At 44.4% G+C, this 25229-nt stretch overlaps 1 protein-coding gene and 1 long non-coding RNA gene across 11 annotated transcripts in view; one reads left to right on the forward strand and one right to left on the reverse strand.

The window, feature by feature from the left end:
- Positions 1 to 25229, forward strand: part of pard3bb (par-3 family cell polarity regulator beta b) — a 118987-nt gene that overhangs the window by 89534 nt on the left and 4224 nt on the right. For 8 of the 9 annotated variants that reach the window (XM_029834790.1, XM_029834786.1, XM_029834793.1 and 5 more), the window contains one exon: positions 13377 to 13453. In XM_029834790.1, the coding sequence (XP_029690650.1) occupies positions 13377 to 13453 (77 nt within the window). Of the gene's footprint in view, positions 1 to 13376; positions 13454 to 14097; positions 14249 to 25229 lie in introns of those variants that run through there. The other variant, XM_029834804.1, reaches the window with a different exon arrangement.
- On the reverse strand, positions 4643 to 24517 carry LOC115249503 (uncharacterized). 2 transcript variants are annotated; one of them, XR_003888177.1, is made up of 4 exons: positions 24204 to 24517; positions 6550 to 6724; positions 5400 to 5529; positions 4643 to 5271 (listed from the first exon to the last, which is right to left on the reverse strand). It is a non-coding gene; the product is annotated as an uncharacterized lncRNA (long non-coding RNA). The 2 variants fall into 2 exon arrangements; XR_003888178.1 differs by lacking the exon at positions 5400 to 5529.

Consider the following 25229-nt stretch of genomic DNA (forward strand, 5'->3'; position numbering starts at 1 on the left):
CCACTGATGGTGCAGATCATCTGTCAGAGGAAAATAGGGGATAAGAGAAATGGTAGAGAGTAGATCGCTTCACATTCAGCAGGGTCCAAAGTTGTGCTGTTGGATAAGACTCCTGGAAGAAGTCATTTCCTTTGAATATTCCTGCAGCCTTGACTGCATCCTTCATTGTCGCCTTTACCTCCTCCTTACCTCCTCCTCTCATCATCACTACTGTTTTGTCTGTGCGTGTCCGTGGTGATGTATGTGAGCACTCCCAGCAGTGGGTCAGGAGGTTGTAATCCCCAAGTCAGACAAGATGGGATCAGTGCCGACTCAGTGGACCCAGACACATAGCAGCGTCCACTGGGACCAGTGTAGACGTACTCAGACACACACTTACACACGTGATATAGACCCTCTCACCGGATCAGTCAATAATGGAGATACCCACATGTTCCGACATTTATTGTTCCTCTGAGCTCTTTCTGTCTCCCTTTACATCCCCACAGACCATGGTTGCGCGCGCGCGGGGGCACACACACACACACACACACACACATAGACATATAATCTTAAACAGGGTTTGGTGATTATCTTAACCCACTGAAATTAAAACTGTAAAATCTTGCATCCCGTCGCACTATTTACCGTGTAGACGCAAAATCAAACTGAAAATCATCAGTAAAATAGCCACAGGATCATAAGCACATATTTATGAAGTGGTGCCTTCTCTGGTTATAGTTGGTGACACTGGTGGCACAGGCAACTGTCATAGCACATTTGGAAATTGAGGAAAGACGGATGGAAAATCCACAAAGAGAGGAAAAGAAATCGCAAGATCGACAAAAAAAAAAAGGGAATTTCGAGGGAATTGTTCACACACACTCAGGCCGAGGTGGATCATCGTGAAATAAATAGAGAGATGACTGGACAGGGTTAAATGGGAAGCATGAGCAAAGGAAATGGACAGAGAGAGAAGGGGGGGAGACAGAGGAAGGAGAGTTATGCATCAGGTCATTATAGAGGAATGTTAATATGATTAGTGAATAACTCTGACCTCGCTGTCTGGAACTGGTGCCTGGCTGGCCTGATGACTGCTGAACGTCTGTCTTTCTCCCTCTCACACACACACACACACACGCTCAAGGATTAAAACATGGTTTAAACACATATGCAGAATGCATCCACACAGAGTGCACACCTAAGTGAACGCATGCTTTCACATTAATTCAGGTATGAGGAGGGGTGTATCAAACACACACACACACACACACACACACACACACACACACACACACACACACACTCAGTAGTGTGATTTATGTCCCCTCTCTGCCAGCAGGCCAGAATGAGTCAACATGTCATGATGTATTATCTGTTTTTAACATCCATGAGTCTCTACAGTCCCGTCTTGTACAGTTTAGGCCTGACTCCAGAACTTTTTCCTCTTTGGTTCTGCGGCCGCGTGATTTGTAAGTAATTTGCTAATGTCTGAATGCCGGGGTTGAAGACACACTCTGACTTGTCGACCACAAGAGGAAAAAGTGAATACTTGATTCCATTATTCAGTTGTCTGCATTTAACCCAATAAGGCTGGAAGAGTGACACACGTCTCAGACGCTGTACAGCCTTCATCTCCCCAACCTTTGTTTTATTACATTTGACCACCTGAGGACAATAAACACCCTATTTTCTGTTTGCTTCAATGGAATGTTTGAGCCCACGCTGAAGCCCTGACTCATTAAAGCTCACCCAAACCTTCTGCAGTGATTAACATTCATTATATCGTCACAATGACGATGACGTGGCTAATAAACAGTTTGTGATGAAGAGCTGTATTTCCTGCGGTGAAAGAGTAATACGGCTTTGCCTCAGTAAAACTGTGTATTTAAAAAAAATATATAGATAATTTATCTGAATTTACCTTCTCCTTATGACTGATGTCAACAACAAAGCCCCTGGTTAGCTAAAAAACATCAGTGACTGGTTTGACTTGTCCAGCCAAGGGGCAATAAAGACAATTAAAAGGACAAAATGCCCCGTTGTCTGTAAATAATACAGGATGAACCACAAGTTGTCTTGAATCTTCTGACAGTAGTTGTAAACAGGATGTCTGACTGAGACACATATAAAATGTTTTCTCCGCTAGTCGACTGTGCATAATCGACTCGTATTTCATAGTGAGGCACCACAAAATCATCTCAAAGAATTAAAAGTTGCTCTTTAGGAATCCACATAGTTGCTGTTCAGCTGGGAAACAGCATCATTAAATCCCAGTTCATAAGAAGAAGTTTACAGGGAAATGTATTGCTTCGGTTGTTTCTTCCTACTCTGAAATTGATATAAAATTCCATATTCAATAAGAATTTAAGACGCTTTAATAATCAGCTGAGGGGCCCGTGTCTCTGTTTCAAAGGGCCTCTCATTGTTTGAACGTGCGGGACACTTTCTTCAGCATCCGTGCCTGCTGTAAAGATGCTGGCTGGGTTTTGCTGTGACACGTTCAGCGTAGGGCCACAACACACAGAAATAGAAATGATCCTTTAATCCAGTGTGACAGCCTTTGTTGTTGCAGCGCTCTTGGTCGAAACTGTTGGATAACACACTTTCCCATGGACGGCCACTTCCTAGAATCCCTGTTTGTGTTTGTGGTCACGGCTGTGTGTTCAGCTGCTTGCATGTGCTGGCTGCTTCTTAAACTCTTGAGTCTTGATGTCATTACGTGTTTTCAGATCTTGATCTCTGTGTAACTCTCAGGACTTTGACAAAAACAAATATGACCAAACGCACGAGGCCTCGCTCAGGTGTGTGTAAAGAGAGGTGCGTTTTATCTACTGGAGCCGCTGTACCGTGGGCAGCAGATAGCCATCTGTGGTGGATGTACGTCAGGGTGTGTTTGCTCGTGTCTTTCTTGGCTGTTGGCTCAGCTGTGCTGCGGAGGACACACGGCACACACTTGTATTTGCTTTAAATACTGTATGTGTACCTGTGAGCACTGTGGAGACCCTCGCTGAGAAAGGGAGGACATAAACACTACAGGTGCCTAATTCGTAGTGTGCAATATTTAATTTTATGAGTGAATTTTAAAACAGAACAGAAATCCAGCAGCCTTAAATATCCTCATGGAAGCGTAAATCCCAATGATTATTGGTTATTATGTAAAATTAGGTTTTCTAGTTCAGTAATTTGAGATCTTTAGGTTAGCAGGTGGTCTCGATGTGGATAATAATTGCTTCCTAAAAGGAAATTGGCTCAGTTGGATGATTTTCACCTTGTCAGTTGAACAGTTCGGATCAAGGACAGTAGTTCCACACATGTATAGATTCATAAATGAAGGTGCTGGTCTACATGAAAATAGCCATTATGATGAAGGCCTGCGTATGCTTCCGGTTATTTATAGCACTCACTTCATTAATTCCTCACAGCGACCGGTGGTTATTTGTGATTGGAAGCCACTTCTCATTCTGGATCTGGAGTGAATTAAAGAGAAAGAGTAGTTTCAAGGTAAGAAAACAGCCTCAAACCGGATTAGTGAGACTGGTAAACAACCTAATGGTATAACTTTGTTATGTTCACACTAATTCCTGTTGTAATTGACCACTTTTTGTCTTGTCTCCAACTGCCTGAAGATAAACATGACTCCATCTGGTCTGGTGCTAGTTCTGTTTTATTTTTTGTTAAAGCAGGGGCATCATTTATGCGTCTGATTTCTCAATATTTCCCCCGTCTTTGTTACCTTCCTTTCATCGTCATGTGTTTACCTCGCACGAACTCACGTCCTGATTCTCTTTAGTTGCCCGTGTGGAGAACGACAGGAGGAACGTTAGACTCTCAAAGATTCACCCCTGAGGCAGGAAGCACAGTGGAGGATCAAAAGGGCCAGACGATTTCAGGTTCAGGTCACTGGTCTGACTACATTTGTGAAGATTCAAAACCTTTTAAGGATAAAACCGCGATGCCTGAATGGAGATGAAAGAAAATCCAACCAGCATATTTGCTTGGTTTGTCACTTTCCGGTTGGTATTCCCCTGTCTGCTCCAATAGCTCATTCTGTTGGGGGGGTTACGAGGCAAAAGATTCAGCAAAAGTTGGACAGAGAGAAGAAAGACGAGTCAAAGCAATCAGGGTAGTAGTGAGCACTGGTGTAACTGTCAGAGTTGGATACATCCATCCAAACTGCTGTAAAAATATCAGCGTAGTCCTGAAAATTAAACGCAGGGCTCACATTCTGGGAGAGTTCCAGAACAACGGAAGGCGAGAAGCTGAAATTAATTTATTGGTATTTTTTTTCCCTGCATGCAGTTTCCCTCAACAGGATATAAAATCTCCATGGAATTAGTTTTGATTCACTGTGAAACAATACACTGGACATTCAGCTCAGTGAAGTGTCCCGCATTAGCATTTAGCTTAGCATAAACGTTTCAAGAAAAGGTTTAGCATTAAGAAATTAAGATAATTTATTATTATTGGGATGTCCCTTTCCAGTTGCCTGGTCCCTAGTCATGCAATTCCAGAGTAGTAGTTTGGTACCGTATCCGTGTACTTTCTTCACACCACCTCGAGGTTTCAACCAAACTGGCCAACAGCAAATTATTAAGTATTTCATGATTATTATCAGCCAGCGTCAGACACTCAAAAACAATATATCCAAAACGTAAAACATGCACATTCAATGTGGAAATATCTTCGATAATTCTGGACATCTCAGCACACGGATGGAATTTTTCTAATGTCCCCTGTCTCAGAGGTCTGTTGTCTGGTTGCCTTCATCCTCTTCCCAAAATAAAATTGCGTCCTCAGCTACCAGGTAGGAATCACAACAAAGTTTTTTCTAAAATATAAAAGAGACCAACTGATATCAGTCTAGACCAACTGAGATGAGTAGATTAGGTGGGAAAGTGATTTTTGCAGTTCAAAGTCCCCTTTTTCATCTGTTAAAAGTTCTCCCTCTGGTCATCGAGGGACTTTGTCTCCAGCTAACACAAAACTACCCAAAACTCTTCTGTGAAGACGCCTCAGTAGTGTTCGAGAACTCGGTCCAAGTCTTCCGCCACCATGTCTCCGTTTGTCTGTCTGTCTCCGTCCTCCCATCTGTGAGTTCAGATGAATAGACGTCTCCCGGGGTTTTTCATTGGCATAGCTCCATGCTAAGAGGCGAGCTAATTGGCCAGCTGGGGCCCAGCCGGTTGTTGAACGCAGGGCATTGGCCCAGAGAAGGGTCAAGTGACAAGTCATTGGTCAGATTGGCCTGTAGCCTGGCAACACTTCAGGCTTTCTCACTTGAGGAAAAGCCTGGTGAAAGAAAGAGAAGGAAAAAATCAGGACTGTCGAGTGATTTTGGCTACTGAAAAAACTGTCAGTTAATTTGCAACTTTTTAGCGGTGTTGAAGTATGTATTTGTGGGAGTTGTGAGTTCTCACAGACGCCGCGGGATTCTGTGCATAACCTTCAATCGTGAGGTTACAAGTTGTTGCGTTGACGCTTTCAGTTCAGTCTTTGGGTCTCTGAACAGTCACATCAATAAGACCACCGACGAAACTGCTAAAAGCTCTATTTTAAAAAAAAAACAAACAACTAAGTTTGATGAAACTGGAATTCTGCTGCGTTTAAACCAGTGCTGCGTCTCCAGTAAGTGAAACAGTCTATTCTCCCTCCTTCCCATTTCGACTGTGTTAATATCTACACCTCCACCTATTTTATTAAGTAGTAGCGAGAGCTAATCCAAAGGAAATGAGAGGTGGAGGTTAGTCACCAAGATTAGTCTGGTCCCAAGACATCAAACGTTCCATTCCCACCCAGGAGATAATCATAGCCAGGTTAGCCAGGAAATTAAGTGGCTGCCTTTCAGGAAGTTTCTAATCCCCGTCTTCACTCTCTCCTGACGTTTCTCTTTATCGCCCCTCCCCCCATAGCCCACCAGTGTCCTGGACAATCTAGAACAGACTGCTGGTGTCTGCAGGAAAAAGCTTCCATCTCCATTTCTTTGGGGGTATTTGATAGATGACGGTATCGGCTGTTAAACCAAAGGTAATAGCTGACCCTGCAGCCGGGGCGCAGCTCCCAGACAAACCAGAAGCTGCCGAGCAATGTTTCCCAGTCCCAGCATTTTGTGCCCAATATTCGCCTTTTTAAAGACGCCGTCTTGATCACATTGTCGAAGATTTAACATTTGAAGATGTAGATAAGCAGCTGTTTTGTGTTCATTTGTTCGACCTTGTGCTTTGTTTCCTGGCATGTGTTCATCTCTGATTCATGGCTACATAGAGGACAAAACCAAAAGTAGCCAGTGAATTCCTGTCTGTGCCACACACACAAAAACACTACTGTACAACAAATTAGCCAGATATTTTCTGCTTTTGGAATCTCTGGATTCCTCCTGTGCTCCTCAAGCTACCCATTTCAGAAGATCCCCCTAAATGGAGTCACCGTGTGAGTTCCCCCACCGGGGACATGCGTCTCCTTTACCTTTTCATGGCTGATTTTGCTGGATTGTTTCTATCAAATCTGTTCGTAAACACCGATTTAACATGTAGATTTGGCATCAAGCGGTTATAGATGAGTGCAGATTACCAGTCAAGTGTGACAGCGTTGAACAGACCCACGTGACCGGGGCTATCAGTGCCAACGGTCGTGCGGAGGGGTCGAGCTGAGCTGAGCTGAGACAGCCGATCCTCATCGCGGAGCCCGGAACGGCCGACGGGAGAACCGGGGAGGAGGGAAATGAAACACGCTGAGACAGGGAACGCTGCGACGGACAGACAGTAGTAGAAAAGAGGTCAGGACATTGATGAGACAATGTAGGGAATACAGGAAATATGGGAAAGAATCATAAATTGGGGGGGGGGCATGGCAACCACCGCGGCCCCTCAACTGGAGCCAATCATCTGAGAGTGTGTGAGCCAGCCAGAAAGAGTAAGTGTCACTTTCATCCTATTACAGCTCCATCTATCCCGCCAATGCAGCCACCTGCTCCCACTGTGGTGCAATCACACACACACACGCTCACACACACACAAAAACACAATTTTTTCTAACCGGTATTCAGATTTTGTACACACTGTACTTATGCAGAGGTTTCTCTTCTCTCTGTCTGTCCCAGCAGGATCCTCTGGATGCTGCTCTTATATGCTTTTATGCTAAGTCCTCTCCTGAGATAACAACCAAGACAAAACTCCTGCTGGGATCGTTTTTAATAACAGAAGCGTTTGAACGTGGACGTTTTTTTTCAGAAATGCATCCTGGTCCTATAATGGTGCCTCCCACCATCGACCCACCACTTCCACATTCTTGTCTCCACTCGTTCAGCCTTCTTTCGGAAGACACGTCTTTTTTTTTTTTTTTTGCTCGCCCTAATCCTCGAAGCGGAACTTTTTTAAGTCGGGAAGTTTAGGTTTGGGTGGGTAGAGGTAGATGGATATAGACTATCTAGGTGACGGGAAGGGAGGGGGCATGCTCTTCCCTCACTCTTACCTCTCCCCTTCCTCTCACCCTCCCTCGGTCTTCCTCTCTATACTCCTTTACCCATGACACTCTCTCCCCCTTCTTATCTACCTCCCACCTTGCACTTTCAAGGACAGGCTTAACTGTTAAGAACACCAAGAATCAGCTGTGTGTGTATGTTAGTGTTAAATATATGGTCTGGTGTGTGTGTGTACGTGCACATTAAGCATTTTATTTTATTTTTACAGGATATTTATCTATACCACAGCATCACTACATGTTCAGCACCTAATGTATGTGTGTGTCTTTCTCCAGAGGCTTTGCAACCCAGTCTAATCCTATCCATTTTACAATCGCCTTACCTTCTCTCTTATTTATTTATTTATTTATCCGGTCTTTTTTCCCCCCACTGGTTCATTCCTCTTTCAGTCCCATATCTAACTGTACTCAGCCTCCTTAAAACAAGACCCGGTCTGTTTTTTTTTCTTTTATATCACAGTATGAATGCTTCATTAACGTTGAGGTGGACAGAGGAAATGTATTTATGATGGCGCTGCCCCCTTTTGTCAGGCTGCGGTGAAGGAAATAACATTGCATCCCTCCATTTTCAATGAGCAGCAAGGAGGAAAATTATTGTTACATTGTCTTTTAGCTTTTTAAAAATATTTTACAAAATGTTTGAATGGACTTTTTTGCTCAGTAACAGGTAACAGGAAATGAAGAGGACATTTTATTGTCCAAGTTGTGCTTTTACACTGTTACCTTCCCTATCGGCGTGTTTATTCCGCTCAGTGAGACTTAAAAATGCTAATTTAAAATAAAATGACCCCAGGTGGACTGACAGGCCTGTGCAATGAACTGCAGATATACAAATGAGCCCAAGTTGTAACAGGTATTATTGCTTCAATTCATTGACCAGATGCACTGCATTAATCACTGATTTCATAGTGAAATACTTTTCTTCTTAAAAGATGACCTTCTGTGTTTTGAATTTTAAAAGAGCTACAACAGCACTGTGACATTCAAGAGGCTGCGTTCTCGTGCTCCACTGGCATTTCAGTGAGAAGAGGTTAGTGAGCTAAGATGCTTTGTGGTGTTACAAACAAATTGGCAAGTTTGTTCATGATTATTTTATCCATTTACTATCATTTTAGCCTCACTCTGGGGTTGTTCCATTTCTGTGTTTCTCACTGAGGGCCCAGATTGAGCCGCCTTATAGCACAAAGGTGCCCAAAACTGTGCAAGTCTGCAGAGGTTGCACAAGGTTAGCTGATCAATAACAGTGACTCAGCGATGTCTTCACTACGTGCTCAGATTTTAACCTCTCGCTTTTCTTGCCGAAGCCCTTACATTGACAAAAAAACACCAGTACTCCAGCCATTTTGCATTTTCATTGCAGTCAGTGTACTTCCAGAGGAGGATTAGTCTGCAGCTCCTCACCGGAGTTGGTGTGCAGCAGTGTCTCCACTTCCATTTTTAATTTGCTCTTTTTCTTATATGAAATACTCACTGTATTTTTGGGAGCATTTATTTAAACAAAAGATCAATAAAGGTGTGAAAAGCCATTTTTTTAGAATCATGTGATAGACGTCACTAATATTACCTCATTTATTTAAGAAAAGGGCATCAGTATTGCCATCTAATCCTGAAGTTTGTGTGTGTGCGTTAGTGTGTGTGCTCTTTTGAGGACCCTCTTATTTCCTTTAGTGTGTCTTTGTTCAGCGGGTGCAGTAATTAGCCTGTAAATGGATGGCTTTTCACCAGCAGCTGCAATTACTGTTCTCTGCTCTCTCGACACTGGATGGATGGCTGGCAGGCTGGCTGGTGGGATGGATGGATGGATGGATGGCTGGATGGATGGATGGGTGGATGGATGGATGGATGGGTGGGTGGATGGATGGATGGATGGATGGATGGATGGATGGATGGATGGGCAGATGGATGGATGGGTGGGTGGATGGATGGATGGATGGATGGATGGATGGATGGATGGATGGATGGATGGGTGGGTGGGTGGATGGATGGATGGATGGGTGGGTGGGTGGGTGGATGGATGGGTGGGCGGATGGATAGACAGAGGTTAAGTAGTATTGATTTTTAATTGGGAGACTAAATGATAACTGTAATAATGTGACTAAAGCTGGGATGAAGGGTGCAATTAAGAAAATGGTCACTAAATCTCCTACTTATTTTTTTTTAAATTTTAATTCTCCATCGCTGTCCACAAATGGGTTCATTAAGAAATAATGCCTACAATTGATGTGAGATTTAGAAGGAAGTACAAAATGGATATTTGGCACCACAAAGATTTTCTTTTTTCTTTTTGTGTGCACATTCAGAAACAACTTCCATTCTTCATTCCCAGGAGGAATTCAGCTATTTTCGCTCCCTCCAGGGTGCAGCTAATACATGAAATCTCCCTACTGATGAACAATGTGCCTTCTAATATCATGCAGTCAGTTTGTGCACTTTCCTTTCATCTGCACCTGTTTAGAAGTAACCCAATTTGTTTCTACTTTTTTTGTACAAATGTTATCAAATGCCACCTTAATATGCCATCTTTAGGTTTAGAAAAATTCAGTTTTTCATTATTTGCTTTAGTTTAACAGAAGATACAGCAACAGTATTGGTGCATCCAAAAATAAGTAACAGAGAAGACTTAAATCAAATTGATTGAGATGCACCAGAAGAGTTCTCCAACATACGGTTTCAATCCTGTTATTTTATTTTATGATTCACATTTTTTTTCATTTTTTTATAATTTGATTGATTGCGCAATTTCAGTTCAACAATAATTCAAACGCTCCAAACTAACAAGGAGCACCTAAACCAAGCCGATAAATGCTCTGGCAATAAATCATGATTTTACTGTGTTGGGCAGCTTATTCACTGTTGGATTCTGGCTGTTTCTGGCTATTTAAATGCCAAGGATCTGCAACAAGTCCTGCTTCTTCTCACTTCAACCTTGTCAAATGTGAAGATGAGGTTGGGCATCTGGATGGCTACTTGTCAGTGCGGTTTGAGGTCTTTCCAGACCTCCTTCTGGTGGCACTCATCCAGACATTTGGTGTTAGCTGTTTCACAGGGACTGTGCGCACATACGCACGCGCACACTCACGTAAATCAGAGCCTCTCCGGAGCTGCATTTTAATTGAGTTTCCCCAAAGTGCTGGCTGTGCAGAACCAATATGACTGATATGGATTACCAAGCTTCCCTTATTCATCGATTTCTCTATGGGTGGGAGGGCTGGGTGGGGCAGGATGGAGGGATGAAGACAGCAGAATTATTCTTCATCAATTAACAAAAGGAGTCAGGGAAAGGAAGGCACAGGGACGAATTAGAGAGGGAGTTTGTCAATGGAAAGATGTCTGGATAAACGCGGGAGGAGAGACGGAGGTGGACGAACGTGGAGAAAAGGGCTGAAAGGCGCTCTTCAAAATGTGGCTCTTCATTTCCAACCCCTACGTGTCTGTCAAAGTCACAGGAAATCAGTGAAGTTGGTGACAGGGATGGATTTGGAGCCGTGTGCGGGTGCATGCGTGTGTGTCAGCACTGAAACCACAGGGTGGTCTTTTTTATGGATAAATTGAAGAGTCTGGTGAAAGGAGAGAGATGAGCCCCATTTTCAGCACGTACGCCCGTGTGTGTGTACATGTGTGTGTGTGTGTGTGTGTGTGTGTGTGTGTTCTCGCTCTTCAGTATCACTCTTTTCTGCTTGATTTGCACGCTCTCCTCTCTGCCTCTCCTCTGCTCTGTACGCCATGAAATGGTTTTTCACTAGACCATTACCCCAACCACCGCGCTACACTCCTGTCACAGCCCTCCATAAGTGAGCGTGGTTAAGTGTGTGTGCTCGTGTGTGTGTTTGTGTGTCCTTGGTGTGAGATGTGCATTAGCTGCACTCGTATTAGAAAGATGCTGCCTGTTTGGGACACATTACTATCAACCTGCTCGAGCAACATTTGATACCTGCTTAATTATTGACTTTATTTTTGAGGAAGGTGGCTGACGCACAAGCACTTCCTCCCATTGTCCTCAGGTCTGTGCAGGACACAGGTGTTGCCTTGTTGACATCAGCGTTTGGAGGCAGGATTGAGTTTTTGCCCACACGGCCTCTCCACCACAACACCGGCGTGTTGGGCCACGCACAGACAGACACCGTCCCTGTTTTATCCACGTTTCTATCTGCACTCTCCCCACAGCTCCTCCTCCTCTCTCTTGCTCTCTAACGCTCTCTTCCATTCATTCTTGCCACACGCTTACTCATCTCTCCCACCTCACAGCAGTCGCTCGCCTCCCTTTGTCTCACCCCTCGCAGTTACTTGCTCTCTGCTTCTGAAGTCTGGTTTCCTCCCCATCTTTCGCTTGTTTCTGCCCGCTCCCTGTCCTTGTCTTCACTCCATTCGCTCCCTTGTTTTATAACTGACCTCCCCTCCCTCTGCCCCCCCTACTTCTTGATGACTTCATAAACCCTTCCACCTCTCTGTCTATAATTCCCAACTGCTCGCTGTAACTCATTCACTTCTCATTCTTTCCACCTCTCTTCTGCCTTCCTCCCCGTCTAATGCCTTTTTATTCTTTTGCTCTCTGCCTCCACCTAATCTTTCTCTCCCCCCTCTCTCTCTTTCTCTCTACCTGAGATATGGAAGCCATGGAGACAGGTGTTCAAAGGAAACAGAACCTGCAAATCCGTTTTCTATACCACCTGGAATCATTCCCTGGAATACAGTGTGGGGAGAAAAAGCTGCCGTCTGCAGTATTTGAGCCTTAGCTGCCTTTCCTTCAGCAATGCCACTTGTGCATTCATTCGCAGGAAGAATGACGGAGTTTTCTAGAAGATATTCAGCCTTCTGTCTTCACCAGTCTGGTCATGAACATTCGCCCGATGCTGTCTGATCTACATGTGCAGCCTTATTTTGAGGATCATTTTGGCTGCAAAGGGGCAGAAAAAAGTTTATTTATAAACTATAAACTTTATTTCTTTCTCTATGAAAAAACCGCCAACACAAGCACTGTTTTATAGTGGTGACGAACTATATTCGGCTGTTTTCAGCATTCCTCTGACCCCCAAAGGGGACATAAATGATGTTGCCTACCGGTCACAACAGTCAATCATTTGGATCAGTCGTTCTTTTGATAGAATTTGTATTTCTAAAACTCAGCGTGTTTTATATTGAAAATTCCATGTGTGTTTGTGCATTTCATATTGATATTTTGGGTTTTTTGGGCTTATTTTAGGGGTGTCGTGATGAGACCTGGCTATTTTTATTGTGCGTGTTTGAGTGTGTCCTTGTGTATGATACTCATTGAGGTCCAGAAAAAGGACAGTTTTGGGAAATATGGACATTTTACATCTTTATAGAAGGCTTTTTGGGGGTCAAAACTTGGGTTTAAGTTTAAGGTTCCACTTAGGTTGAAGTTAAGTTTAAGGTAAGGGGCGAGGCAAAGCATTATGTCACCAGAGTCCTCACAAAGATAGAGGTGCAAATGTGTGTGTGAAACAGAATAGGAGATAGAGAGAGAGGAGAATAGGTATTAGTGGGAAATACAAGATGAGCTAACCACTGAAATGGAGCGTAAGAGTGGAAGAGCGAGAGATTGAAATGTCAACGGTTTGACTCAACCCCCCCCCCCAACACACACACACACACACATCACAAGATGGAGATGAGACTCCGCTGACTGAGTGCGTGCGGGTACGTGAGAGAACTCCATCCTGCCGTGGACTGACCTAATCTCAGATGGAGACAATGTCCTGCCACCCACCCTTTTCAAAAAAAGAAAAAAGAAAAACAGAAACAACTTCTCATGAGATGGAAACTCTTAATCCTTAATAACTGGCTTTAGTTAATCCTAACTAACCCCTGTAATTACAAACACACGCAAGAACAAGACACTCAGGTGACATTTGATGCCGTTAATTGCACGAACTAACCGACTGTCCTGTTTTTTGCAGGTGCCAGCCAGAGGGCCCGATCATCGCCTGGCACCGCGATACGAAGAGGTGGAGCGTCAGTACGCCTCCTTGCCAAGGTACAGCTGCCTCTCTGAAACCTAAATGCTTCCATCACAGGTTTCTCATCTCTTTTCCGTTTGAAGCTTCTAATTAAATCACTTTAGTCTGCGTGTCTTTCCCATAGTCTCAGGGGGGGTCTCGGTCTCAGCTAGAAAACTCACCTTACCCCCCCCCCTCCCCGGGGGAAACACACAGACAACTGCTCCAATGTCCCGCTCCAACAAAACCCTCTTTATCTTATGCATGGGTAATAGTTGTCAAAGTCAGCTCATAGGTTGATGTTTACATAGCGTTGCTAATGCTGTGTAAGTCAGTTGAAAACCTCTGTGCTGTTCCCACTTTCTGTTGTTAAAGTGTTACACACACGAGAGGAACGTGATCGTGGACACACGGTAGTAAGATAGCTTATCCTGGGTTTTTCCAGGCCGTTTATATCGGAGGCGGTTGGCGCCTTCAGTTTCCAGGCTGTCAAACAGTTGTATGCCAACAGCAGCAAAGACGTTACACAATCATTCCACAACCTTTTGGCATTTTCTCACTGCAGAACCCAACACAGTAGTCCATTGAGACCGTGTCGCGGTGTTCAAATGTGTCTGCAGCCCATTTCCTCCAGTTTGCTGCTCCAGCGAGCATCTGTGTGACAGGTTGCCATTGTTTTCAGTTCATAGGTGACATCTTCAATCACTCCAGGACCTTGTAAAGTCCTCAGATGTTTTCCTGATGAGCTTTGATCCATCTCAGGTGGAAAAAAAATCCAGAGAAAGACCGTTACACGACTTTTTCCCTTGTATAAATAAAGGCGTCCAATAGTCCCTTTGTCCGTTACTTTAATCCGATGCCACTTTGTATTCATTTCTCTGACCCTACAAACACAGCCAGTGGTTTTGACCCACAATTTCTGAGGGGAAAAACCCTCACCTCGCTAAAAGACAACTAGGAGTGTATCTGTGCCAGCTGGATTTGTGCTTCCAGAGTGTGCAGTTTAAAATGCCACAAAATGACGGCGGTAACGTGTCTGTGGAGAAGGAGAAAAGAGGATAGTCTTTTCCTCTAGAAGCAAAGATGAAGTCATTAAAACACATCCACCAAATTCTTTACCCTTCATTAGTCACTGCCCATCACTTCATTCCATTTGTCATTGTCTGTTGCTTCACATTTCGATTATCTTTTTCCCTCCTGTACTTTTATTTCATTCCATTCTCCACCACAGGCCATCATTTCCTCTGCTTTTTACCCTCTAATATATTCCTAAAATAAACTGTTCTACAGTAATATGCTTAAGTAAAGCCCTTTAGCATCCCCGACTGTACTGGAAACTCTTGCTTTATCTAAAAATAAGACCTATTCACATGGAAATAAAAGGGCCAAACAGACCAAAATCAGAGCGGTTGTTACTAGCTACTTCTCACCTCATTTTCATTAGCTTCTAAGAGCCGGCACCTCATGGACTAACAAACCAACAAACGCCTGTTTGTGCACGTCTGTGAGAAAGTGGGAGCGAGGAAGTGAGTGAGCGGGCTGGCAAACAGGAGTTAAGAACGTTAGAACTTTATGGCCAGGCTCTTACCCTTGTTAAAATGTTGAGGCGTGGCTGTTTCACACGTGTGTGTGTGTGTGTGTGTGTATGTGTGTCTGTGTGTGTGTGTGTGTGTGTGTGTGTGTGTGTGTGTGTGCGTGATGACATGGGCAGATGGTAGCGCGAGCGTTGGTGATAGTTTTGGAGGCCTGGCTGTGGTATCTGCAAAGCCTTGGGAAATTGGACACACGCTCACATGCAGCACTCACAGTCTCTGTTTCCACTGTCGGACATAATCTGAAAAATGCTGCACCGATTTTACACGTCCTGTTTGGAAGGGACCCGTCTGATTTCAGTCCATAAAAGTCGCTCAGACCTTCAGCTGACAACCTAATAATGGATCAAAACCTCGTACACAAGCTGAAATGTGATTTTAAACCTTTCTTTGCCGTTGGGGGAAATAATCTCAGTTTCTTCCAGCACAGATTCACAACTTGTTTCCTGAATTATTGTTTCACCACTTCAACGAGACTGTAGGTTTGCATGCTTCGATTTAAATTTATCATGGGGTTTAAATGCAAAATAAAGATATAAATAAGTGAATCATTCCTTCTGATTGCATTAAATATGCCGTTCTCATGCTCCCAGCCATGGCGTAGCCATATAATTTTGGAGCACTACCCCCCTAATGGCTTTGAGATACTAAACGCCACAAGAAAAAACAGAATATATAAATTTACAATATGGAAAAATGTTGATGTGCAGATCTAAAGCAGGGAGATGTGCAAACCCCACCATTTGTTCATCTCCATCACATTATTTCCTGTATAACGCCTCTTATTCCTAATTAGAGGAAATCTCGCAACAACAACTGTCAACTTCTCACCCCTTCTCAGTATTTAACATCATATTCTAAGCAAAGTCCGTCTGCTGTCTCAGATGCACCTATGTAATTCACTGTGGTCCATTTTCCACTCTGAACACACCAATATTTAAAAAACAAAAAAAGCTGTTCACATGTTGCTGAAAACCACTCTGTGTATGGCCGCCTCGCCACCTCAGTCTCCTCGCATGTTCTGATGCCATTTATCTCGACATGTACAGTATCTCAGCACCCCGACAGCTTGAGAGATGTTTGAAAACCACAAGCAAGCTGTTGACCTTATCAGAACATGTTATTCTTGCTGGTGGTCCAGAAATAGCGAGCTAGCTGTTGATTGCTTGCATACCTGCTTTGTGTGCGTGTGTGTGTGTGTGTGTGTGTGTGTGGGGGGGGGGGGGGTCGGCTGTCTCTGCTTTTTTCCTAGTGCCTCCGAAAATGGCTGAAGGGTTGTTTAGTCAGACACGGTACGTTTGGTTCAAAGTCAGTTAAGTATAGCGCTGGATGCATTCTCAGCGTCGTCCACGAGGCTGGAAAACAAGATTTTGATAGCTCTAAAATTAAAACATGGCCCAGAGGATGATGCTTAACCGCCTAAAGCAACGGCGCTGTCTGCTCAGCTGTCACTGTTTGCTCATCGAGGGTGTATTCTGTAAGTTGGGAGTGTAGAGGCCAAAACTCGACCCTGCTCAGCGCTGCCTGACCCAGTCCGGCATCCAAAATGATCACCGACCACGAATGGGCCTGTCTGATCACCTGAAATACGTTCTCCTCCCATCTTCACAAGTGAAATGAAAACAAGCCGTTCACGCCACCCATTCCAGCTCCCTCTCTAGCACCGTCTCACTTCCTCATCAGTGTAATCTCTGAGGACCAGTTCAGAGTTTAGAACAAACCTTTTATTTTCATTTCATCGGCCCGTTAAGAGTGACGATTGGTCGGCTAAAGCATGGCGGCGTCTAAATCCTGAAGAAAGTGAGCACAGTCACCACCACTGTGCCCAGTATCCACCGGTGTGTGTGCGCCCGTGTGTGAGGTCGGTAGATGGTTATCAGGGCGTGTGTATGGTCAGCATTCCATGTGTGTTATTTGAATGATTGTGTATATTTACCCAGGACGTATCTGCACACACAGGGTTGGGGTTACCCTACGTAAACACCCCCCCTCCTGCCTTTTCTGCTGCCTCTGAAGGTGTCGACACGGTGCGTTCGGGCTTCATATTAACGGCACTGGACTACATCAAAGTGAATTTTGCACCCACAGGATGTCTGTTGATAATGGCGATCGGTCGTTCACAATGCTGCCTTGACCCAATTGGATTAGCGGGAGAGCCGTCTCGATTTGTCCTCATTCTCAGTCTTATTAGATTAGAAGAGCCAATCAGAATTTCTTGCGCAGGTTTCTTGGAAGTCAGTTACTTTCTCATTTTGATCATAATGCGTTGATGAGTCATTAGCAGAAGTCACAGTCTTTGTTTTGCCCCCTGTTTTCCTCTTTTAGTTGCATTCCATGCTTCCCTTGGTCACATCATCTCTCAGCCCCCTCCTCGTCCTCGTGCGCTTGGAACATGGGGTGAAAAGGACATGGATAATATTTGCTCATTTGCTCAGGGGTCTGAAGTGGGAATGTCATTTTCAAGCTGAAGCAAAGTCCATACGTGTGGTTAAAAGAAACAAAGAATGACATTAAACACTAACTCGTCTTTTCTGGCTGTTTAACATCTCACTTTCTGAATGTACAGAAACAGGACACAAATCCTCAGACATGATGTTTACCGCTGATTTTAGCCATGACCTGGACCACGGATCACGGTCATGGCTTCCTTCAAACCTGTTTGTTAAGTCTTTTACACTGTTCATGTCATTACGATATCCAGGACGCTGCTGGGAAAGAACCAAACACTCCAACAATTTAGTTTTAACAAAGACAATCCCGACGAAAGAAAAAGCAACAAATAAAAGACTTTCTGAACCAGCCTGGTTAATGGACAGTGACAGGTTATTCCAGGAAGTCTCTTCAGACAAAGCGGCGTCTATCTTCTGGAACAAAGTGCAGTCATTGAAGGAACTGGGGTCAAGGGTGAAAAGTTTTATATACTGTATGGAGGGTCAAGACCATTGAGAGAACTATCCACACGTTTTCTCTAATGCTCTGTTTCTTGGCCACTGTGGAAGCTGCACATGGCAGCCTGAGAAGTTCTCTTTTAGTCCCATGAGAAGACCTCCCAAACAGGCCCAAAAGGGTTTCCCAGACCACTTTGCAACCACTGCACAATCCACCCCATTGTCCACTTGTTTTCCTGTGTCTCTGGACTTGAGTCTGCACTTGTTTGTTAGCCTCAGAGCAGACCCCTAGCACCCCCCTTTCTCTTTTTCCCCCTCCTTGACCCTAACTTGTTCCTAATTTCTGGTGTTTCTAATGTGTCCGCCCATCGGTGCTTTGAAGCGTTCCCTTCAGACCTTTGATCTTGATGGTGGACTTGAAAACGCCGTTTTACAACCAATAATGTGGTGCAGAATCAAGAGGTCCCCACACGACAGGAGGATCATAGGCCCCCGTACATCTGGACCCTGGGGTGAGAGGAAATTTCCTTTTATTAAATGCTAACAGGACACTGGCTGTGCTGTCTTTGAACTGCTGTTCAGTGACGACTGGTGGGCGCTCACGGGGTGAGAAGATGGCCAGAGCCCCAGTTTGTAGAAAAACCCAATACTTGTTGAATAAAACCCACAAGAACATTCTCTTTTTTATTCACTTCCCACCATATGAAGCGGGAGAACCACTGTCTGTGTTAGAGGATGGACCATGCTTCATATATTTCAACATCTGCAGCTGTGAAGCATTAACATCTGGCAGCGGCTCCATGACCATCTGCCATGTGCCGCCACATACATACTCACTTGTGTTTCAGAAAATTCCAATAACGTTATATTGGATCGTTAAACGAGTGTTAAGATTGTGTTTTCTGCAAATGTTGCATGCACGGTGAATTTCTCTTGATAGCAGAGGGAACCCGCCTCGAAGCGCTACGGTGATTTATGAAGCCGTTGAAACAGGAAGCAGCTCATGTTACTGCAACAGGCAACAGCTTGACATTGAAAATAAGCAGCAGGTTGGTGAAGTTTGAGAGCAGATGGACACCTTCAGACCCTAAATTGTCCTTTAAAATTGTACTTTTTCGATGTGCAGAAAGAATCTGGACAAGGGAGACGGATTCATATGCTGTCTTTTTCATGGGTGTCCTTCCCTGAAAGTGCTTTCAAATGAATCCATGACCATAATCAGAACTTATCTTGTACCAAATTGGGGCCCATTGGGAACATAATTTGCCTGCAATTTGTACCTTATGGTCATACTCACAATGTCCCCAGCTTGTAACTATTACGTCTTGCTGTGTGGCAACCTTATTGACTCAGGATGGTAACTAATGGAGGCCATTTGAGTGGGATATGGTATTATCGGTAATGGATTTCCTCATGTCTCTGGATGTCAGGAACACTGTCTTTAAGTGGATATGAATGATGCTTCTATGGCTTCTTAGCACTGTGATCAATCTTGCACAACTTTTGCTAAGAAAACCCAAAGATTGTTATTTTTAAAGTTCTAATTTTCACATATATTGGATTACTGGGCGCAGCTATATTGCTCGAGCGCAGGCTCGGGTCTCATGGCCGTGTTATGATGGGACATGAAACACCACTCCAGGCCCTCATTGTTCTCCCCTCTCTGGGTTTCTGTGGCAACAGTTTCCTGCCATCTGGAAGGTCCTTGTTCCCCTCTTTCTTTCTCTCTCTCTCGTGGATTTCTCTGTCTGCACAAATCTGAGCTCGAAATTGAGCTCGCTCTGCTGTCGGTGCACCGTCTTCTCCACATCACCGAGGTTTCCATCATCTTTTCTTTTTTAACCTGCGTTCGTTTCAACGCAGTCCCCAACGTGCTTTTTACTGTGAATTCTCTGTATTATGCAGCATCACTGCTTCACTATTACGCTCACATCCTGTTGCACCCGCGTCGTGCTTCCAAACGTGCACACATGTGCGGAAACATAATCATGTTAGTTTTCTGGACTGCCTCATTTTTAATTCATGATATCCAGGTGAATTAATCACATTTTAAAAGAGCTTTATTGATAAAGACAGATTGTGAACAGTGTGAGTCAGCTTCCTGCTCTGCTCTGCTCTGCTCTGTGTGTGTGTGTGTGTGTGTGTGTGTGTGTGTGTGTGTGTGTGTGTGTGTGTGTGTGTGTGTGTGTGTGTGTGTGTGTGTGGTGCGTGCGTGCGTGCGTGCGTGCGTGCGTGCGTGCGTGCCTGCCTGACGACCTTCAGCCTGTCAGGTCTCTGGAGGGCAGCATTGCCCGTATGCCTTCTCTTCTCTTTGTCTCCCTTTCCTTTATTTACCTTATTTCTTATTTCTTTCCTCCTTTTCGCGTGTTCCTTCTTTTAACAACTGCACATGTGGGTGCTTCAGTTATGCATAATTATGGTTGTGCTTGGTAAAGTGTAAATCAACTGTCTCGTTTTATCTTCTATCGTCCCTCATTGCTTCTTCCTTGCTCTGGGGTCACTAACGTCCTGGCGGCTTGTATTCAGAGCTAATCTGGCTTTTTTCTTCCCATCCAGTCATTACCCACTCATCACCGTTAACAATGCTGGGTCCCACAACTTTAATGCTGTACAAATTCTCATTTACATTGTTGCATTGTGGGAATGTTAGCACCCGTTCCTATTATGGGGTTTCTGAGGGTGCCGACTGAGCAGTAAACGCTGTCATTTACATTGTGTACTAAATAGACAGCGATTACTGTGATTGCCCTTGTCTGTTTTTACTGCTTTCTTCAGCTGCTTCGCCCTTGTTTCATTGTCAGGGCTTTATCGCTTTATCATCTCCTCAATTATCTGCGTGTCATGTTAGATGTTCATGAATGAATGTTTATGAATTGGCTAAATTTGAAGGAAATTAGAAAGCAGCTAAATGTCACGTGTTTGGACTTTAATTAAAAGACATCCTCTCTGCTGTGAGGCTATTGCAGCTACGCTAAATATTGACAACACTGTCATTTTGATACAGAGACGTTACATCACGCTGCAGGGGTCTGACCAGTTTCCACCACCCTCCAGAATCCATCTTCTTAGTAGCTCTATTCTATTGCCAGCTACCCTGGCCTTACACAGACATTTCATTTTCATTTCCTCAAAGTCCCCTTTGAGCAATCTTGGTCAAGTTAATGAGTTTGTCCAGCACATGTAGGGTGCATTTATGAGGTCCACTGGTAATCTCCAAACACCCACAAGCTTGTTAGTGGAGGTAGAAACACTTTTATAGGGTTTGTGAACGCAGCTTCCTAACAATAGGCGAACTGAGGCAGCCCAGATATTTTATGAAACATTAATTTGGCTTTTTGACCCTGCAGGTTTGGTCTTATCAATGGTCGTTCTTAAACCAAATGTTTGTTAACTTCACCAAATGGTTTGTTATGTCTATATATGTGGTTTGCCTCTTAATCCTGGTCATAACCTTTCTTAGCCTTTGACCTTATCTTCTAAGTGTTTGGTGGGAACCAATAGAGTATCATGTGACTGCAAGAGGTCGGGAGTCGAGAGAGGGTTAGGGGACTATAATGTACACGCACACACACACACACACACACACACCACAATGACAGCTGAAACAACACCAGGCCATCTCTCGCGTACAGTCCGACCGTGTGTAACCTCTTAACCATAAGTAGGAAAACAGCTTTGTGTCTTATTGGGGCTTCTCCCGTTAAATAGCTTCCCTCTGCAGCTTCGGGCATTAGTCTTAACCACTTGGCTCTGTTCTTGGGACTTTTGTTGATGTACTTTTACACTTTCAGTTGCCTTATGTCGTACCTGTGCAGCTGAGTGTGGTCAAGAAAGGCAAAAAAAAAACCTTTTTTACTCACGCTATTATGTCACATAGTGATGTGTGTGGCTGGAGAGTTTGTTAAATGTAAGGAAAAATAATTCACAATTACATCTAGATTCTCCAAAGAATCAGAAACCATAATTAGATTTTAGTATCCTGACTCATAAGAAGAAACATATGTGGAACTAACGCATCATATTTGCTTATCATATAGGTTGCAGTTGTGTAATAGCTAATATACTTTTGGAAGGTAGAGATTTACATCTAACTTATATAATAATGACAGCCTTTGTTTTGATACAGTTTTTCAAAAATCGTTCAGTCCTTAATTTATTCATTTTATTTCAACAAAACTAATGACTTGATGTCTAATTTCAGTTTTGTTGCACTTTGTGAGATTGTTGCTGCATCCTGGATACATAAAGAATTAAAAAAATAAGAACAGTTCCTAATATGACCACGTAAAACAGACCTTCATCTGATTTTCTTGGGTTCTTTAGATAGGTGATAAAATATTTATCCAGCTTTCATTATTTCTCACTTAAGCTGATATTGCCTGGTTGTTTGGACTGCGATGCGGCTGTGATTAAAGCTCAATAATGAAGTATCACATTAAGAAGATGGAGGCGAGCTAAACTTAGTTCAGCTCCGGGGATGTTGCATCGCAGCGGATCCGCTTTCACCGCTGCTCGCCAAATGACGTTATGACAGCAGCGGTTGAGCACTTTGTGCTATTAATCTGTTTAAATACCAAACTGTCACAATATGGTGACTCGCGTTGACAAAGAATCTGACACCGCTGGAAGCAATCTGAATATATGAAGCCGATCTCCCACCTCAGACCTGGAATTTAGTTTTAAATCGATACCAGCTCAGGGGAGCTCCGCAAAGGCTCATAAGGATATAACTGGATTAACACCACACTTGTGTATCTCCTCTTTTTCTCTCTCTCATCTGTAATTCTCTAATTTAGCCACCTTGTCCGGGTTCTGAAACTTCCAGTCTTCTTCGCTGATGTTCGTGCGTTTGCATTTTGGGTGATTAGCGTAACAGCTGTATGCAGATGCTGCCTTTGTGGCGGAGAGAGGAGGGACAGCTGCTGATCACATACAACAGCCGCCTGTTTCCTCGGAATTCCGTCAAAAATGTCTAAAATACCAGGGAATTAGAACGCATCACATTACTTAATGGGGGTCAGATGCAGAGAGAAAGCTTTTCCAATTACGCTTTCAAACGTTTAAATCCTTTCTTTTGGGTGATTCTACTCTCTCAGTGACAGTAAGTACTTGTTGCATGGGTCAGAAAGCTGTTTTCGTTCATTACATCTCCCTTTCACTCTCTTTTAAACACAGACGCAGAGAGAGGGGGGAGGGGGGACCATTTGGGGTTAACTCCTGCACTCCTCTCCAGCTGTGCACCAATTTACCTCCTCAGGAGTGTGTGTGGTGTTTGAGTGGGTGATTAGGAACGAGCGCAGGGTTTGAGCTAAGTTTTACACTGTGTGTGTGTGTATGTGTGTGTGTGTGTGTGTGTGTGAGTGAAGTACTGGGTTCCATCCTCATTACCCTGTAATCCCCAGCTGCTGTGCACTGCCGACTGGATTCCTGGAGGGAGAATTCCAAACTTGCCACCGGATTTATTGCGAATTCCCTGAAGATCCCCGCTGGATTTCCACCACATTCCCAAAATGGCGATCCTTCTCTATGACTCCGAGGCTCACAACTAACGATTACTTTCATTGTTAAAGCAGGCAAATGACCATTTCTCATAAATGTCAAAAGGCCCTATGTAAAATCTGGAAAAACGCATTTTCGGAGCATTAGTTTGGCAGTAATGGCCCGTGTGAAAGTGGAGCCAAGCAGAGGAGCAATCTACTGGGGAAAAGAGCCTGACCATCAGACTCTGCAGCAAATCCAGTTAAAGCAACTCAGTGCCAAAAACAATTGCGCACAGTCTTTTTTTTTTTCTCAAACCTGTGGAAACGTGCGTCTGCTCGCCGTCTGTCCGAGAGGCTTTTCCCTGCTAACAGCACTCTCCTCCGCAGGAGACGGGATTAACAACACGGTGGAGTCAGCAGAGATGCTTTCAAAGTAATTAGGTAGTAATTAATTCAGTTATTTTAAAAAGACTATAGATGATTTATGGTAATTTTCCCTTTCTTCTTGCCTCTCGGAGATGGAGGAAGTGCTCAGATTCAGAAGTTAACATACACTTTGATGCAAAAGTATTAGTATCACAGTGTATTTGAAAGGACCAACATCAATAGAATTTAGCTCTGATTGGGAGAGTGACCGTGTGATTGTGGGTTTAATGATGCCGTAGGCGAACGTTCTTAAATTGTTCCTGTGATTTTTCAATGAGACTCAATCAAGTTTTATCCTAAAATGTGATATTAGCTCATGATCACATTGTGTTGCCGGTATATTTCAGACAGGCGTCCACCCGACGCCAATAATCATCGTTCATAGTGAGTTAGCTTAATTACCTGTAGGTTCTTGTACAGCTTTGCCTTCCTGTCTTCCACTGACCCCTTCTTTGTCTTTCTTCCTCTTCCTCCTGCGTTGCCTCATCTGTCCTGTCTTCTTCACGTCCAGCTCCGTCCCGCTTCTATCTCCGGCTGATTGAGCAGCCAGTAGGGGCACAGGTCTGCAGGCTCACACGGAGGGCAAACGGCTTTCAGGGACCATCGAATTTTCAAAAATGGCGGGGGGTGCGAGGCGGTGTGACTCGGGGACGGAGGAAGCGGTCGCCGGTCTGCTTTCCTCAGCAACAGGAAGCAGACGAGAGCGCCGACTATCAAGAAGTGAGACATTTGAGCCGCGGCTCGCTCAGCCAGACCGAGGTGCAACCAGCGCAGCAGAATGAGTTGAAAGGTTTCCCGCGGACGTGACTGATGCGCTGACACACCAGTCAGAAACGTAATCCTCACACACACATGCACAAACCCGGCACACCAGAGCAGGGGTGTGTGGCCAGCAGGGTCAGAGGCAGGCATCTCAACCACGATGGCCATGTAGGTAGTTGGACACGTTCCACTCCTGAGCCCACAGGAAGACCAGCGGTGCTGCGCGTGCACATGCACGCACCTCTTTGTGCTCATAAATGCCCACAAACCTGTGTTTCAGTAGGCGTTTCTTTAACGGGTGCACGTGAGCCGCATCTCCAGGCAACCGGCAGCAGGTCAGCAGTGACCGGCCGGGGGTGCGGAAGCCCCGCCCACTCACACAACTCTACATATCAACAATGAGCATAGGTCAACCTTCATTTAAACGCAAGTCCTACATCCTCTCCTGACCCGCACGCACGTGAATTACCAGTGGAATCCTAACGAACGGAGGGCGGGATGGGTGGGAAAGATGCAGACATATTTGGAGAGACAGAGATAAACGGTAATACGTGATAATGTCAGCTATGTGGACGACACATGTTTGTGTACTCGCTATCCGCTGAGCACAAGACATGGATATCTATTAACGGGACGGGACTGAGTTACCGCAGCTGTGCGTGCACA

This window comes from Takifugu rubripes, chromosome 1, assembly GCF_901000725.2.
Source record: "Takifugu rubripes chromosome 1, fTakRub1.2, whole genome shotgun sequence".
NCBI lineage: Eukaryota > Metazoa > Chordata > Actinopteri > Tetraodontiformes > Tetraodontidae > Takifugu > Takifugu rubripes.